This window comes from Barbatula barbatula (genome assembly GCF_947034865.1).
Source record: "Barbatula barbatula genome assembly, chromosome: 23".
In the NCBI taxonomy this organism is placed as follows: Eukaryota; Metazoa; Chordata; class Actinopteri; order Cypriniformes; family Nemacheilidae; genus Barbatula; species Barbatula barbatula.
The window spans coordinates 16,141,624-16,158,903 of record NC_136786.1 but is presented as its reverse complement, the minus strand read 5'-3'; the positions used below and the strand labels follow the sequence as shown (position 1 = coordinate 16,158,903).

General features: G+C 38.9%; 5 protein-coding genes across 8 annotated transcripts; 3 read left to right on the top strand and 2 right to left on the bottom strand.

Annotated features, from left to right (window-relative positions):
• The first annotated feature begins 51 nt into the window (after window positions 1-51).
• lrrc31 (leucine rich repeat containing 31) lies at window positions 52-5,241 on the top strand. The gene is made up of 11 exons (XM_079488176.1): window positions 52-391; window positions 581-624; window positions 1,156-1,362; window positions 1,448-1,594; window positions 1,691-1,858; window positions 2,136-2,306; window positions 2,531-2,698; window positions 2,884-3,051; window positions 3,126-3,290; window positions 3,381-3,551; window positions 3,738-5,241. Exons 2-11 carry the CDS (start codon window positions 612-614, stop codon window positions 4,085-4,087), a joined length of 1,728 nt encoding a protein of 575 aa, XP_079344302.1. The 5' UTR covers window positions 52-391; window positions 581-611; the 3' UTR covers window positions 4,088-5,241.
• On the bottom strand, window positions 4,406-6,940 carry lrrc34 (leucine rich repeat containing 34). Of its 2 annotated transcripts, XM_079488177.1 has the most exons (10): window positions 6,763-6,940; window positions 6,573-6,688; window positions 6,415-6,479; window positions 6,209-6,292; window positions 5,979-6,107; window positions 5,792-5,887; window positions 5,513-5,667; window positions 5,236-5,391; window positions 4,992-5,118; window positions 4,406-4,921 (listed from the first exon to the last, which is right to left on the bottom strand). In XM_079488177.1, exons 1-10 carry the CDS (start codon window positions 6,858-6,860, stop codon window positions 4,739-4,741), a joined length of 1,209 nt encoding a protein of 402 aa, XP_079344303.1. In that variant the 5' UTR covers window positions 6,861-6,940; the 3' UTR covers window positions 4,406-4,738. The 2 variants fall into 2 exon arrangements, with proteins under 2 accessions (XP_079344303.1, XP_079344304.1); XM_079488178.1 differs by lacking the exons at window positions 5,979-6,107; window positions 6,209-6,292 and having other exon boundaries at window positions 6,763-6,904.
• A 390-nt stretch (window positions 6,941-7,330) lies between these two features.
• On the top strand, window positions 7,331-8,073 carry gemin8 (gem (nuclear organelle) associated protein 8). The gene has a single exon (XM_079488179.1). It carries the CDS (start codon window positions 7,380-7,382, stop codon window positions 8,004-8,006), a length of 627 nt encoding a protein of 208 aa, XP_079344305.1. The 5' UTR covers window positions 7,331-7,379; the 3' UTR covers window positions 8,007-8,073.
• A 297-nt stretch (window positions 8,074-8,370) lies between these two features.
• mynn (myoneurin) lies at window positions 8,371-13,178 on the bottom strand. Of its 3 annotated transcripts, none has more exons than XM_079447321.1 (9): window positions 13,066-13,178; window positions 12,540-12,579; window positions 11,982-12,261; window positions 10,406-11,832; window positions 10,162-10,321; window positions 9,841-10,019; window positions 9,542-9,625; window positions 9,367-9,453; window positions 8,371-9,270 (listed from the first exon to the last, which is right to left on the bottom strand). In XM_079447321.1, exons 3-9 carry the CDS (start codon window positions 12,245-12,247, stop codon window positions 8,885-8,887), a joined length of 2,589 nt encoding a protein of 862 aa, XP_079303447.1. In that variant the 5' UTR covers window positions 12,248-12,261; window positions 12,540-12,579; window positions 13,066-13,178; the 3' UTR covers window positions 8,371-8,884. The 3 variants fall into 3 exon arrangements, with proteins under 3 accessions (XP_079303447.1, XP_079303448.1, XP_079303449.1); XM_079447322.1 differs by having other exon boundaries at window positions 13,003-13,084; XM_079447323.1 differs by lacking the exon at window positions 12,540-12,579 and having other exon boundaries at window positions 13,066-13,126.
• Window positions 13,179-13,981: 803 nt separating this feature from the next.
• Window positions 13,982-15,937, top strand: LOC306911966 (apolipoprotein D-like). The gene is made up of 5 exons (XM_079487700.1): window positions 13,982-14,065; window positions 14,855-14,991; window positions 15,101-15,222; window positions 15,328-15,413; window positions 15,539-15,937. Exons 2-5 carry the CDS (start codon window positions 14,875-14,877, stop codon window positions 15,772-15,774), a joined length of 561 nt encoding a protein of 186 aa, XP_079343826.1. The 5' UTR covers window positions 13,982-14,065; window positions 14,855-14,874; the 3' UTR covers window positions 15,775-15,937.
• Window positions 15,938-17,280: the final 1,343 nt, after the last annotated feature.

Sequence of the window (17,280 nt, the reverse complement as noted above, 5' to 3'; positions counted from 1 at the left end):
TAAACCTTTGTACGGTGGTTAGCAAAGTTTAGCAGCAACTAACCTAAGGCGTTTTGGTGGCAACTCGCGGTTTCCATGGCTACAATGTTCAATTCACGTGAAGTAAAGGACGTGTTAACCATCTCGGCCAAAGTCCACTCAAAGGATTGTTATAGAAAACTTCATACGTTTTTAATGAATAACTGAGATTGTTTCATAATCGAGGCATGTTTCTGGACTCATGTGACAGCTAACAGTTAACATTGTTTATGTAAACGCATGTTTGCCAAAGTTCAACCCGCCTACACTTCCGGGATCCGGGATGAGATCAATAACAGCTCATATGGGAGACTGCATCTACTAGAAATCATCGGGCATGTGTAGACTTTAATGTTGCAAGAAACACATTAAGGTAGGAACGACAATAGTCAAACAAATAATATAAAAACTGGTGATTTTTAAATAGATCCTGTTCAAGCGAAGAGTATGAAATAACATTACTCGATTGTAAAAAAAATGAAATAAAGGACAGATTCTCTAGTGCAAACACAACAGCACACGCATTTCTCTTCCCATGTATAATGTACTTATTTACCTTCAGGTCACCACGAGACCACCGAAATCAAGTCGCAATGGATTCAACAGGTATGTTGTCTAGAGAGAAAGTGTGTGTCAGGAATATTTCCGGGTCACATTTCAGCCCAATTTAAAAGAAAACCGCTAAGATAAAATATTTTTTATAAATACAGTTTGTTTTGCATTGTCAACTTAGTTTTATGTCAGTTAATAATATTTCCCAACCAATTCTCTTATGGAAAATCATTATACAATACTTTGTGAATTAATGTGAATCAGTAACCATCGTATAAATATGGTATTTGTGGCAAAACCAACTACACATTTGCTATGGTCTCATTAAATGACCAAAGTTTGTTTAAACATGCTATTTGTAGTAAAACTGTGGTAAATCCACCCAAAATTACACTTCTAATATAATAAAATGGTGGGTTATTTTCCCATGGGTGTTCTGAATGTATCCGACTTGCAAATAAACAATAGTTAAAATAAAGGAATCATTGAGAATAATGAGAATTGCAAAATCAAAGCCTCATTATAAGTTAAATGTAAAAAATTCTTATGGTGTTTCATTTGTAGTCATATTACTTTTTAATGCAGAGTCTGCTAAAGGCGGTTCGAAAAGATCTCCTCTGGATCTGATTATGAACCAGCTCAGAAGAAAAACTTCATTCACGGAGAGAAAGAAACCATCCGTGGGCCGCCTCTTTCGCCCATCCGAGAGCAGCGAAAAGAGAGACGGAGGGATACCTGAATTAAAAGAATCAGAGGCCAGTGAAGGAAAAGAGAACACTGAACCTAAGAAAGGTGGGAATCAGGTCAAACGCACATTTACAAGGTGCAGCGTAACACAAATATACTGTAGGTTGACAGGCGCTTTTTTTCCCTTTAGACATCAACAATGTTGATTGCGAGACCAGTTCTGTTGTGGGATGGGGTCGGGTGAAGCAGTTTGTTCAGAAGTTGGGGAAAACCCCACACAGTCAAAATCTTAACCTGAGCCACTGTGATCTGACAGCCACAGATATGGTCGAACTGGGTGGGTGTGACGTATTTCTTTTTCACAGTACTGAAATGTCTATGTGAGACTGTAAATGGTTCTGGATATTTAATTATTGTTTTGATGGTACCTCAGCCTCCTTACTTCCATTCCTGCCTCAGCTGGAGGTGATGGATCTCTCATGGAATGATCTGGTAGGAGGCTCCTTGAAGGCACTTACGACCCATCTGCAGCATGTGGAGAATCTGGTGGTACTAAAGTTGTGTAGCTGCAGGTTGACAGCGCAAGACCTCGCTGCTCTTGGTAAAAAATGCATTAAATTAAACTTATGAACTACTGTAGCAGCGCCCCTAACACAAAATCCTTCAGTACTATGTCAGTGTACCATGGATATCAAATCATGGCCAGATTAATATATTTAATCTTCACGTATCTCCTGCTTTTCAATATAAAAATGTATCCTTAGGGAAAATGTGCAATGAAAATGGCATTTTGAAATATATTACTTCATTAATAATTAGTAAATTCATCACATTCATGTAAATATTCATAGTAAAACCGATTGTGTCTGATGTTGCAGGTGAGTCTTTTGACTGCATTCCTCTAGTAGAGGTGCTCGATTTGTCCTGGAATGTTGGCGTAGGCGCAGGAAATTTCAGGGACTTCGCAGAGCACCTCCGTTCTGACAACACACTGAAAGAACTCCGGCTGGTGGACTGTCAACTCACAGAGTCAGACATTACAGCTCTAAGTAAGAAGCAATGTCTCATAGCAGTGATGGAATCAGTGTGGAACCTTCGAGTTCTGCATGCTATGATTCTTGGTGACTTAAATACGTTTTATTAAAGATTCGTATAACACATTTCAAGAGTATATCATACAGAAATACCTATAATGAATTCTATAAGCTAGAATTGCTTCATTAAACAGCATTTTGTCAATTGGAAGCATTGATATATTTATATTTTTCTCCAGGTACGGCTCTTCCCATGTTGTCCAGTTTGAAGGACTTAGATCTGTCCAATAATAAGCTCTTGGTCAAGGGAATGGAGATCTTTACCTCTTCTCTGAGCTCTATTCCACGGCTGAAGACACTGAAACTGAGCATGTGTGGACTAAATAAAGAAAGCTTTAGTATTCTGGGTATGAGAGATATTTAATAAGAGAGTATAGATAGACTTAACCGGCAAATTAACTATTAGCAGCACAAATAAACATTATAATTATCTTTTAATTGCTTAAACCTTTAAGGGTTGTTGTTTTTAATGATTTGGTGTACAGGATAAAATTCATAATAAATGTAGTTTTTTTGTGTTCAATGTTAAAAGGTCAAGCTCTCAGATTCATCAGTGAGCTGGAGCACTTAGACCTGTCCTGCAACAAGGAAGCGAGTGGAGGTCTCACCTCACTGGCCACTAATCTTACATTTCTCAAGAAACTAAGAAGTCTGGACTTGCATTTGTGCTGCTTAACAAAGGAAGATCTGTTGGCTTTAGGTAAGAAAAACGGTTAGTGTTGTTTGAAATGTGAATATAAAAGTTGTTTGCATTATTTCAATTCTTTCCTTCAGTCCAGGTAGCTCCATCTCTACAAGAGCTCAGAGAGCTGGATATCTCCTCCAATAAAAGTGTTGGAGGTACTCTGCAAGATCTCATTCATGCCCTCCCTCTCCATCAAATATCCAAACTCCCGCTGAATAACTGTGCTTTGAGCACATCAGCGTGCCACGCTCTCGGTATGAAACCAGAACAAATTCAGAAAACATTGAATTGAAAAATGTAACAAAATGAAAGGATTCTCAAGAACTTGTTGGTGTTTTTCGTAGCTGCTGCAATGGTGACGCTAAAACAGCTTGAAAGTCTGAATTTATCTTGGAACAAGATTGTGGGGGAAAACCTGAGGGAATTTTTGGAGCCGTTGCAGGAGTCTGAGTGCAAACTACAAGAACTCAGACTGAGTAGCTGTAATTTAACCACAGAGGATGTGTTACACATAGGTGAGTTTTAGTTGGGTGTAGTCTCAATAACAGTGAGATCATTGTTGAATAACTGTGAGATTGTAGTTGATAAGGTATTACTTGTAAGTTGCTTTGGTCTGGCAAATGCGTAAATGTAAATTAATCAAAGTCGTCTCCTCAATTCATTATTTTAGATCTGTCTATCAATGTCTTGTAATCCCCTAGAATCTGCCTGCCAACGTGGTGTTCTGTCCCAGCTGAAGCTCTTGGATCTGTCCTATAATGGCAGCGTTGGAGATGGAGGTTGGACATCGTTGTTTGGAAAGGCAAGTGGTCTGAAGGGTCTGGAGGAACTAGATGTCAGCCTTCGTCCCATCGCATCTCTTTCTGTGTCCCCCTGGCTACCCTCACTGCTGGAGGCCCTTTCACAATGGCCCTGCCTCACCCGTCTGTCTCTGCAGCACTGGGCTGTAAATTCAGCTGAAAGAGAAAAGCTGGAAAAAAATCTTAGCAAGAAGAGCGTCATTCTGGAATGTGACAGTCTGGCCATGCCCACACAGAAGGCAGCAGGTTAAAAAGAGGCGTTGAGGCCGCTTTGAAGTTCATGTCTTTTCTATTACTGAAGTTGCGAATCAGGATGTTTCTGAATGAATCGTTGATTGACGGGTGACAGTCAGAACCAGATTTGGTTTTAACTTTTTTTTAAGCGTTACATTTTCATTAATATGATTTTCATATATTATGCTATGTGTTTGAAAAGGAAAATTATTGCACAAATCAGTAATATATAAAATAGTTTTATCGTTTATTTAAAGTATTTATATGTTTAAGTCCAACCCAGTAACACAGAGTTAAGAAAATGTTACACAAAAAGGAAAACTGCCAAAAGATTTGGTTAGACTGAAGTCAACAAAATGTTTATTACTTTATTGTCATGACAAAACTGTGGGAAAATTAGCATGTGACACCGAACGTAACAAAGACTAAGTGTCAGAGCAAACCATTTACATAACTGATGTGTTATTCACAATTCATCATGGCCGTCTGTGACATTTCCAAATACTAGACACAAAGATGTAAGCTGTAATTAAGAACTGAAATAATAAAACAAAATGTAACCAAGAGTACTGCATTTTGCCTCCTAAAAAAGTCCTAAATCCTAAAAAAGTATTATTGAAAATACATCACAGTTGCAAGTCTGGCTGGATCTAAGATACCAACGAATGTTACGAAATCAGTGCCAGTGCAGCATTACTGAAATAATTCTCCCCATATGGGGATGTCCAATAGTAATGTCTCCGCAAACCATGAGATGCTTCTGCCAAGCAAACATGACCGTCAACCTCAAAGGGGGAAACATCTGTGTGCCCTTCCAACAGTCGCCCGCTGCTCATCAGCTGGGAGAAAGCCTGTGAACAACAAGAACTTTTTGCAGCTGTTTGGAAACACTATTTGATAACATCAGACATGGAGTCTCACCACACAGACTGGCTCCTCAAGTTTGTTCCCCCAAATGTAAACATTTGTGAGACTGGAATTGACTCTGATGGCCTTGTAGAGGGACATAAGACCTGCAGTTCCAGCGTTATTACCGGTAATGGACAATCTAGAAGGGAAAAAAAGAAGAAATCTGTTGGATGACTAGAATGATGGAGATGGTTATGGTGTGGAATGGTTTTAAAAAAAAATTGAGAAATAAGGAGTATTAAAATAGGTCACTAACGCTCTGAGTTTGCTGTGTGGAATCTTGATAGCTTCACTTAGATACACAGCACCATCATCCTCAATGCAATTGAAGGAGAGATCTAGAATCTCCAAATTGCTATTTTGTTGTAAAACCTCTGATAGGCATCTGGCGCCATCTCGTGTAATTCGGTTACTGTAAAAAAAGGTAAGGTAAGTAAATGACAGATGCTAGATGCTGCTAAATTTCATACACTGGACCTTTAAAGGTAAAAAACACAGCGACAAAATATTTGTGTGTATGTGTGTATGAATACCAACGAAGATCCAAGTAGCGTAGAGAAGAGTTCATCTTCAATGCTTCACACAGTCTTTCCACACCAGTATCAGTCATGCCATGTTTTCCCATGTGCAGCTCCCTTAATGTTTTGTTGACCACCAGCATATGTGCCATATGTACCGTTGTTTCCTCCTGTTGTTTAGTGCAAGATTGTTTTTAACCAATTTACCCAAATACAGTAGTCAACATTTTATGTGAATTTGAAATAAATACAGTAATCATAAAGCAGGTACAAAAAAACACCATTTCAGTATACCTGAAGACTGAAAAGAAGAGGTCGGCTAACATTAATCGCACAAATTCTTCGGTTGTTGTTCAAGACGATGGCAAATGCTATTACACTTTGTGTCGTCTGTTAAATAATCATAACATAATCATTTGATTAATTCAAGTTTAAACGTGTATTTAAATATACATCGATGTATATCATTTTATTTGTGTACCAGGTCACAATCTGACACATCCACTTCCTCTAGAGTAGCATTGATCTGCAACATGGCAGCCAGTTGCATGGCGCCTTTGTTTCCGATCTTATTTCCAGTCATTCTAAGCTTCCGCAAGCTTTTATTTTTCTGTAAAATTAACACACTGGACTTGAGTGGTTTGTTGGAGCATTCATTGTGATGTGTATTATAATGCACTTTGATAAAATATAGATTATAAGCAGACCTACATGGAGACTTTTTGCTAGCATTCCTGCACCCTCTGCTTCAATGTTATTGCACATAAGATCAAGAAACTGAAGGGACTCGCTCTGCTGTAAAATGGTCATATTGCTTTATTGCTTGTATGCCAGGATGGTACGTGCACATACACTCTTATAAATAAGCACGCATGTTGATATTTATAGTAAAGTATACTGACTTGAAGTAGGCCTACCTGAATTAGGTCTGCCAGATAAACAGCTCCTTTATCTGTAATGCAATTGTATCTAAGGTCCAAACCTGCAATTATTGTTTGTTTTCAAGGGCAGTTTTTTTGGGGGAAAGTTACAACCCAAAGAATAAAATGTATTTTAAACGCGAGTTAATATTTACCCTTTATTGCCGAATTTCCAGCCAGCGTTTGTGACAAGACAAACACATCGTCATCTGCCAGTCTTTCTCCATGGCGATCGTTTCCCGCTAATGTTAATACGAACGTAACAACATCGCTGAACAAAATAAAGCAAAAATATATTGACATAAAAGCGAGGCAATTGGTTATTGTACTTGTATGTTAACCAACCTGTTCGTGCTATCTGCCAGTACTTTCAAAACACAAGCTTTGGGGGCTCGCTGAACTTCTGCACAAACGGACAAATATCTACTTTTTAAGTCCTCCATGTTTTACGCTTTGAGTTTCTATGGCAACAGGAACTACGTTTGCTGTTACTATGCCAGCACCAGCTTGTTAAATCTGACGCGCGTGACGCACCGCCGCTTTGGTTTAAACGCCCGTCACGTTAAAATATTATTTTTTAATAAAGGAAATTACCTTCAAACTTTAACTATACAGTAAATAACTCTTTGTTAAATTTGAAAATGATGCAACTTGAGCTGTTTTTGAGATACAGATGAAGAAACGTTTTCTTTGTTTTGCGCCCATGCATTTATTAATAAAGCTATGGTATTTTTTTATACATTTATAATTGAATATATGAGCCCCACTTTTTATCTTTAGATAATGTCCCTTTATTTTTCATCTTAATTTATGCTAATTATCAAGGGTGATGGATATAATTTAAACTCCACACTCCGGAGCAGAAGGGGGCGGTAACGCGCCTATTAAGTTTTACTCCAGCCGCCTTTAAAAGAACAAAAATAACTGCGGTAAATTCGACAAACGTTGTAACATCTATCGCAATGGCCAGTCAGGGTGATATGGATGCGTGGTATGCCAATCCAGTTTATGCTCGCTACTGGCAGCATTACAAGCAGGCCATGAACTGGCATAAAAGGCACAAGCGGACATACATAAAAGCAATGGAGGCTTGCTACATCCCTTCGCTGTTTCCCGTGTACTCCTCTGGCGTGCAACGATACTCAGATTGGCATGCAGCTGAGGTTAGGGTTAGGTTGGAGAGAGACGAAGCCACAGAAGATGAAAGTGAGACCGACGAGAAAGATGAGAGTTCGGATGAGGGTCTGATTGAGTGTAACGTCAGCAATGTGGACATCTCGGAAGAACTGCGGCAATACTTCGCCCAAACTGAGCAGCACAGGCAAAAGCTCAAGATTCAACAGGAGATAGACGCAGAGAAGCATGAATCTTATGTACTGGCAGACGAAGACTTACACCGGGTTTCCTGGAAAAGCGTACTGCCCCCATCTGAACGTCCAGGAGAGTCAAGGGCTGTGGAAATGAAGAAACTTTATGGCAAAGATACAGCAAAGATTCAAGGGATGGAGACCGCTATGCGGCTCACCTTTGACCGCAATTGTGACAGGAAGCAGCCCAAGTACTGGCCTGTTATACCACTCAACTTGTAAATGTTTCATGAAATATTTTTTTAAATGCAGGCATTTCAGTGGTTGATGAAACTGACTAATAAAACATTGCGTTAAATAAAAGCAGTCTATTTTCTTCAATGTGTATGTGTAATAATATTTTTGCTTTCAAAATGATTCAGTGTGTTGGTAACTGTACTCTTATTGTTGATAAATCTTTAAATTAACATATGTTTCTACTGTAATCTTGCCATCAACCCACAACAAGTACAAAGATTTACAAGACAAATGAGTTGCAATTCTCTCCTTATATCAACTTCAACCCTAACATAGATTATATATTGAAGTATGCTCCTGCCACAGTTTTTTGTATTTGGAAGTATCATAAATACGACAACAACCAAGATCCAGATGAGAGATGATTTATTATAAAAGTTACCCAGTTAGATGATCCTAATTCTTTCACAATGCATTTGAAATATTTGACACTAGGTCATATAACATTTTAGATATTTACAGATTCTAAAAGACAAATGCATCAACATATAAGAATAACCAAATCAATGATAATGTACAGTATAGTAATGTTCTCTCCGTTAAATATAAAAGTATTTTTAAACAACTGAACAAAAGTTGAACAATATTCTAAGCACTTCAATTTCACAGCTAAGTGTGGCCTTCCCTTCATTTCAAAAAATACTTGACGCCATTGATGATACGGATTCTCCTTTGAAAGAAATGGGGAGTTGTTACAACAGCTGATACCTGCTTCGATTTTTCTATCATTCAAATGCTTACAAAAAAGTTGTCTAATGGGACGTTTTTGACAATAAGATGTTGCTTTCCTGCATTCCCCAGATACCCATTTGAGTCTTCACTATATGGAGATCGCATTTAAAAGGGAGGACAAATCTGGAACTTTAGTCAATGGTCTGAACGATGACGATTTGTGTGTGTTCCATCTCTGCAGAGGCAGGGATTTCATACTGTTCCACGACATAGCTCACTTGCTCGCCCGATTCTCCGTGCTGGATGAGGACTGGTGCTTCCCCTGATTCGCTGTGCTGGAAGATCATGGAGGGTTCTGATCCGTCTGCGTGCTGTATGATCATCTGAGGCTCTGCAGACTGCTGGATGATGAGTGAAGCTTCCTGGGGCAAAAGGGGCAATGGTGTTTCCATCTGGATTTCATGATCTTGCGAATCGATGAGGGCGGAGCGCACCCGTGCAATCAGGCCTTGGTGGTCGATGGGGATGTTGAGAGCACACGGCTCGATTTTTGTAGTTTGCTCTTGGTCAGGAAGAACTGTAAAGGTTTAAGATAGATTTTGATAAATAATTTTAATGAAATTTAGTGCTATTTTTTAAATAGAAAATGTATAAACCCATTACAATAACATACCATTGTGTTTTAAAACACTGTGTTTCTTCAAGCTATAAACATCTGAAAACACGTTTCCACACAGGTTACAATTTACTCTTCGAGAACCTATACATAAAAAGAACAAACAATTATACAGTTTTGCGATGTTCTTGCAAGGTTTCCATTTCAAAATATATACTTTGTTTTAAATCACCATTGTGGATGTCCATATGCTTTCTAAGTTCAGCAGATGTGATGCAAGGTTTTCCACAATCCAAGCAGATATAAGGAGTCACACCTACCGATAAAAGGAAACAACAATACATAGTCCATTAACCTCCTGCATTAAACTGTAATGTCCATTTTATCTGGTAACATTCTATTCGTCCTTTACATAATCTAATATTACTAAAGAACACAAATCTACATTAATCTCCCACTCTCTTATATTCATGTATGGACAATTGTTTTAGGCAAGATGAAAGTAAGCAAAAGAAGCCCCATCAGACCCACCGGTGTGTTTCCTGGTGTGAGCGATGAGCGAGCTGGATACAGCAAAGGACATCCCGCAGGTGTCACAGATGTACGGTTTCTCGCCCGTGTGGCGTCGCTTGTGGTACATCAAAGTGCTGGCTTGTGTAAAGCGCTTTCCACATTCTGCACATTCGTAAGGCTTCTCACCGCTGTGCTTCCTGAGAGCAGAGGAGATATACAGAATCTTAATGCATTATATTCATTTGACTTCATATTTAATTTTATTTAACGTTAACATACACACAAAGTAAACTATTAGTACAAGTATTAATTATGCTAATAAAATGTACAAATACGCACCTTATGTGTATTTTCAGATTGCTAGATGTGGCAAAAGCTGCACCGCAGAAATCACATTTGTGCGGCTTCTCTTCTCCGTGATGCATGCGGCAGTGATAGACCAGCTGACACTTCTGCGCAAAACGCGAGTCACAGGACGTGCAGGCGAAGGGCTTCTCACCTGAAAGCAGTAAAGAACCTCAATCATTTTACAAAATCTCAAAACAAACAAACTGCCACAAAGTTAACATATTTACTGTCACACCTGTGTGTATGCGCATATGGGTCTTCAGTTGGTTGCCCTGTCTAAAGGAGCGGGTGCAGAGCTGGCACTGGTATGGTTTGAGGCCCTTGTGTATACGCATGTGTCTGCGCAGGCTGCTCATTTCTGAAAATAAGTTTCCACAGACGTTACAAATGGGTTTGAGTTTATCCTGCGAGGGCTTCACTTCCTCTTCTCCTGCCCAGTCTTCATTGTCATTGGCAATGTCGTCATCGTCTCCCTCCTCGTCCTCCTCCTCCTCCTCCTCCTCCTCATTACTGGCTTGGCTTTCCTTAAGCTTTTGGCTCAAGCTTCTCTTCCTCGTGCTGCTGCGAACCTTCTTGGAAGGACTCGACTCTGCAGAATCTTCTGTAGCTTGAGAAGAACCTTCCTCGGTATCAGCAAGTTTATCAGAACCTTCATCTGCTTCTTCTCCACCTTCCTCTGCATCTGTTGGGGGCTTGGACCGAGGTCTTCCTCTTTTCCGCCCGGTACCTTCCTTTTCCTTCGTTTGTGAGGCTTCTGAACCTTCTTCAAAATTGATAGTTTCTGACTCTTCATTGGCTGTTTGGTACTCTGTGGGTAGCGGCTTAGTCCGTGGTCTACCCCTCCCTCTTTTGATTACCACAACTTCCTCTGCATTCTCTTTTGCGTCAGCCTTACTGCCGTCTTCATCACCAGCTTTACTTTCATCTTCTTCGAGAGCTTCAGTTTCTTGATTGTCTCGATATTCTTCATCTCGGCCTCCCTCTGCGTCAGCGGTGGTCTCGGGCATTTCAGAATCAGGCAGGGGCTTGATTCGTGGACGACCTCTTTTGCGGACAGGGCTCTCCCCCTCCACATCTTGTGTATCTGCAGAACCATCTTCAGCATTTGGAGAATCAGCTCTGTCAACGGGCAATGGCCTTATCCGCGGGCGACCTCTCGGTCTTCCAGTTCCTCTCTCTATCCCTCCCCCCACTGGACTAGTGGTTTGCTGTGCTGATGAATGGTCAAGTGAATCCGAAGTTAAGGGCCTTACTCTTGGTCGACCTCTTGGTCTACCCCTTCCTCTTCCTCTGCCCCTCTGAGCACTGATACTGTCCTTTCCAACATCATCCTCATAAAGCCTGGTTTTGGGTTTTCTATCTCTATAGCCAACCCGCTGGGGGGTCTGTTCACTAGAAGACTGGGCTTCATCGGAAGAGGCGGAGTCATCTTCATTTGACATCCCTTTCTTTAACCACTCCTTCTCCCGCTCCTCCACTTCTGAGATCGGCTCTAGAGGTTCATAATCATCTGGGCTCAGAGGTGAACGTGGATCTATATACTCGGTTTGCCTTATGGGTGATCCACCACTTTTCAACTCATCTGGGGTTAGAGAACAGCGAGCCACAACCTCAGGCATTCCAAGGTAGGTAGCAGCTTTTTGAACACTCTCAATTTCCTCTCTAGAGAGAAACAAGCATTAGAAAGAGTCAGAAAATGTTGTTGGAGTGACTTGCATCAGAAATATGATCTAGATGTATCACTATACTGTGTCTTTTTACATTTTTAACAGGTCTTCGTGGTTTTTCAAGTAAGAGGACAATGAACTCACCTGTCCATATTCAAGTCCCCTGTGTATATGTAAGTCAACAGTTTTTCAAACACTGTAACGTTCACCAAGTCTGGGTCCAGAGTTATGGTGGGATCTTCTCTGTCGATGCACTGGGTTGAGAAATACTCGCTGAAGGCCGCCAGGACATTATGATGTGCCTGGTATTGAGATTGTCCTATTACTATTGTGCAGTCACACAGAAAGCTTCTCTCTCGCTGCCTTTTCAGCTGCTCCAGAAGGAACTCACTATGTGTGATATGTGGCATGATGTATGAGCAACCTGTAATGTCGAGAACATATTACAATATTTGCAACAGCGTAACAATTATATGATCGATTTGGCAATCCATTATTGAAATTAAGCATTATTTTACAACAGTAACCACAGATTAACTATTATATTTGAAATCTAATTATAAGATTATAATAAGATTAAAAATATTTGTGGTAACACTTTAGTAATGAAAACCACATGTACTACAGTTTTACTATAATAAAGCCAAGGTTAATATTGAAATGACATCGTTTTGACAGAAATAAATATGAAAAATAACGTACCCCTTAAATTTAGATTGGTTTATATACCACACACCAAAACCTGTTTAAGTAGAAAAAGACATGCACTTAAAATGTAAAAAATAAGCATGTATATACACCACAGCTCACATATCTATGTAAAATTAGCTAGAGTTTAGAATTGATTGCAGCAAGTATGAAAAATAAAAGTTCCCGCCCATTGCTCAAAAGTTAGTAGCAATAACGAGCTTGCCGGCCTAAAAACGCAGTTAAAACACTATTGAAAATAATATAACGCATTAACTATTTTCATTTGTAAATATGCAACTAAAATAACACAATTCACGAGTTTCGGGTGGACGCACAGAACTAATGTTTGTAATTTTGACATGCAAAACAAAGGGCTCTTATTTCGAAAATGCTCGATCCGGTACAGCGCGAACTGCAATTCAAAGGTTAGGTTTATAAATTACCGATACAGTAAAATGAACGGTGCCATAATTACTTCAATTGAATTCCAAATGGTTATAAAGATGCATTTGATTTTTAATAAAAATTCAGGTCTCACGTTTATTCGACAGTAGATTAAAATCTCTTTGCTTTGACGTCCATTTTCGTGGTCTTGAAGGGGACTCGGGGGATGACGTAATATCCGGTTTGAATTCTTTCCGGTGGCTCATCCAAACCGACACATTCTAATTGAATCCATTAGGTGGAGCCAGAGAGAAACACCAGACATAGTTTTACAACTCAAAATATTGAATTACAATTTTTATTTTTTTAATAAATAAAATATTACTTAATAAACCTAATTTATATTTTATTATAATTTTTGGAATTCAGGTGTTCATACATTTGACATCACCAAGAACAGGGTAACTTACCAAAACGGCTCAGAATAAATTTGTTTAGTGATAAATGGTCACTTTAAAAAACCAATAATCTTTTTGACAATCTGTGTCACTGTCATATGTTCTTGATAATCAGCGGAGTCTGTTAGCCAGTTTAAAGAATGACCAAGGAAAAGAGACGGGGAATCTACAGAATAAAATCATATGACTGTATTACATACTGTACATACAATGAGATTGATGTTGAGTTTCAGACATAAACATAATACTATAAAATCGGCCAGAGTTTACTGCAACACTGTGTACTACACAGAGAAGGTAAAATAATGGCATTAAAATATATCTAACTAATTTATTCTATTTATTACAATTGTAATACAATTAGACCTCAAATAAAAAAGGGAATTACATTTGTTGTTCATCCACCTGTTGCCTTAATGTTAAATCTGTGTTTTTATACTTTTTAAACAGCCCAGAGCATTTCCGAAACAGAAGCCGAACCAGAATAATGACAAAGGACACAATGCACCTCACCCTGTGTCTGTCAGTACTGGTCCCATGACATTATAAAATCAGCTGCTTCTTGCTAGACAAAACCACAATGACAATGCAATCTCAGTCTGTTTTGTAAGACTCCTCCCTTTAAAAACACACAGTTGTAGAATCAATGCACGGCACCCTTAACACTTTCAACTCTACGAACAGGTTGAAGGACAGGTAGGAGCTCACCTTACGTTTTTTTATAAATAATGAGATATGTCTGTGGTTTTGTTACTGTTAGGTGAAATTTTGTTTTATGATTTCATTTATGTGTACAAATTATGTATATTACTGTATGATCTGTTGCCTACTGTAAAGTACATAACAAGGGTTTAGTCTAATGCAACTTGATATAAAATGTATCACCCTAATTCATTGTAAACTATATAAAAAATAACATAATATCCCATATTTCTTATTGTTTCGATCGTGTCCCTCCGAAATTGTATTTTTACTTAGTCTCCTCATAATAACTTTCATTAGGAACATTAATTGTAACTATTGCATTATACAGTGTACTACTTAACAGACCGTCGAGTTGTATGTTAGTTAAAAGTAGTCATTGTTATATCTATATTTTACTGTATATTTACTATAAATTCCTGACACCACTAGTATTGATCACGCTTTTATTGTCGTACAAAGTATATTATTTAATAAACACGCAGGTACACAACTTTCATAACCAGCTAAATTTCGTAACACTGTGTCATAACATGCTGCACGTTTACACTGCAGATTTCTCCTGTTAAGAACTTAACCAACAGGTCTGACTACTTACTGAGGAGAAAAACATGCCATACAAAACAAAAGACTGCGTTAACAAAAACAGTTTTAGTCCCACAGCATTGAATACTTTGTGACATGACTGTGTGTTATATAAATTGAAAAACCATGACAATTAAGGGAATTAAAACAAAATAATGCTCATGACTAATGAATGATGATTTTCTCCTCCCTGCACAGAGACAGCAGCTCCTGGGAAGATGAAGGTCATGATTGTATTACTTGTACCGCTACTGGTTCCCTTTGTCTCCGCTCAGACGTTTCGCTGGGGACCCTGCCCAACACCAATGGTCCAACCCAATTTTGATTTAAATCAGGTAGAAATAATGTTTATATTTTCATTGTGTACTTAAAGCCCTAATACTGTACACTGTTTAACACACTGCAAGCTTTAAAACTCTAAACAAAAACCTTTTCCACCTTCAGTACCTTGGAAAGTGGTATGAGATCGAAAAACTCCCAGCATCCTTTGAGAAAGGCAAGTGTATTGAGGCAAACTACAAGATCAAACCTGACAAAACCATCCAAGTTCTCAATGTTCAGACATAGTGAGTATTTATAATTCACTGTCAAATTAAACCTACCACGCATACAAAAGTAATAAATTCACAAATGTGTTATAGTAACCACAGTGTTCATTTTTCATCTCACAGTGAAGGTAAAGTTGGGACTGCAGAAGGTACAGCAGTTGTCAAGGACATAAGGGAACCGGCAAAACTTGGAGTCAGGTTTTCCTACTGTGAGTCTATTAATGACATTCAAAAGTTACTTGGACAGTATTTGTCGTCAATATTTCATGCACTTGATCATTTAAAAATCTCTAACATATATTATGACTTTCTTTTGTGTCTGTTTGTGATGCAGTCACACCCTACGCCCCATACTGGGTCCTATCCACCGACTACAACAGTGTGGCTCTTGTGTATTCTTGCACTGATGTTCTCAGGCTGTTTCACGTCGACTTTGCCTGGATTCTCTCACGCACACGCACTCTGCCTGCAAAAACACTCTCACAGGCCAAAGAGATTTTCTCACAGGCAAACATTGATGTGAGCAAAATGTTTCCTACAGATCAGCAAGGGTGTGATGTTCCTGTTTGAACAACGAAGACTGAATAACATATAATTTCTGGAGCACATTTATGAGCTGAAACTGTTGTTATATGCAACTTAATGCCACATCAATGTATCTAACCCAGAATATATGATATAATAAACATCATTTAAATGTTTTATGCAAAATCAATAAAAACATGTGTCTTATAAAGACTTTGTCTGTGTATATTTAATAATCATTTTATTAAGCTGGTGTTCATGGCTTTAATATTATACTAATACAAATCATTAACAGGTTATATTAAACATATAAATAATAACATTATGTAAGGGACTTGAGGTCTTAGAGTCTTGAGGTGCATGGGTTTTGAGGATGTAAATTTAATTTTTGAGGGGACATGGTTATTATCGGACTTTTGAAACTCGAGTCCTGCGTGTTCAAAATTTGAAGAAAAGTCAAAGAGATCGTTTTCCCAATAAGTTTAAGTATAATTTATTATCAGATGTAAAAGCTTCTTCCAGCTGGGGCTGTTCTCTCAACATACATATGAGACAAAACCAACAGCCCCCACACTTCTGGGTTACAAGTATTTATAAAGTATGTGACGTCGATTCTATCTTCGGGCTCCTCCCCTTCATCGGGCGGGCGTTGAATCCTCCGGAACCAATCACCTCGGGACATGTAAATCTGACTCCATTCTCCCCCAACCATTGGCTCCTGCAAAACATTTTGAAAATAGCCGGTCCTGCCGAGAGATGCGATTGACGCACACACACATACACTCACACACTTGTTATCTGAGACCCTGCTTCTGCATTCCTCAGAGCTCATGTTACACACTTCTGCCAAATAGTTTTCAAGACAAAGAACCCAGCACAGCATGGACATACTCATCTCATTATATTTAACAGTAAAACAACAGTAAACATGAATTTATAATACATAAAACATCATAATCCCAATAATCCCTCTCTTGACCTCGACAGAGGTCAAAATTCTTGGTCCTCTGGGTCGTCAGTATAGCTGGATAACAACGGCATATTAAATGGTTTTGGGCTTTCCGGTCTCTCAATAGCTGAAACTATTAAACGATTACACAGTGATCTAAGGCAAGGAATGCAACAACAACCACACGTAATCAAAATTGCTATGAATACCCCTATGGACATCACAACAGACATTACTATTGCTTGCCATCTTCCCAATGTTTTGTCTAGCCAATCTCCAATAGGATTATTTACTCCTGAATGTTCCTTCATCTCTATAGACAAAGTTTTCAAACCTTCCAATGCCCTCGTCACTGATCCATCTGGGGCAGTATTATTGGGAATGTACGTACAACAAAGATCACCAAACATTACACATACTCCTCCCTTCTCTGCCAACAGCATGTCCAGAGCCATACGGTTCTGTATAGCCATCAGTGAAGTTGGTGCTAGCTGCTCCGCTAAACCATCTACGGCATCCCTTGTCATATTCGCTAACCTCATCACATTATAATGCACATAATTAATCCTATCTACATTCTTGTTTGGGGTGACTGGAAAAAG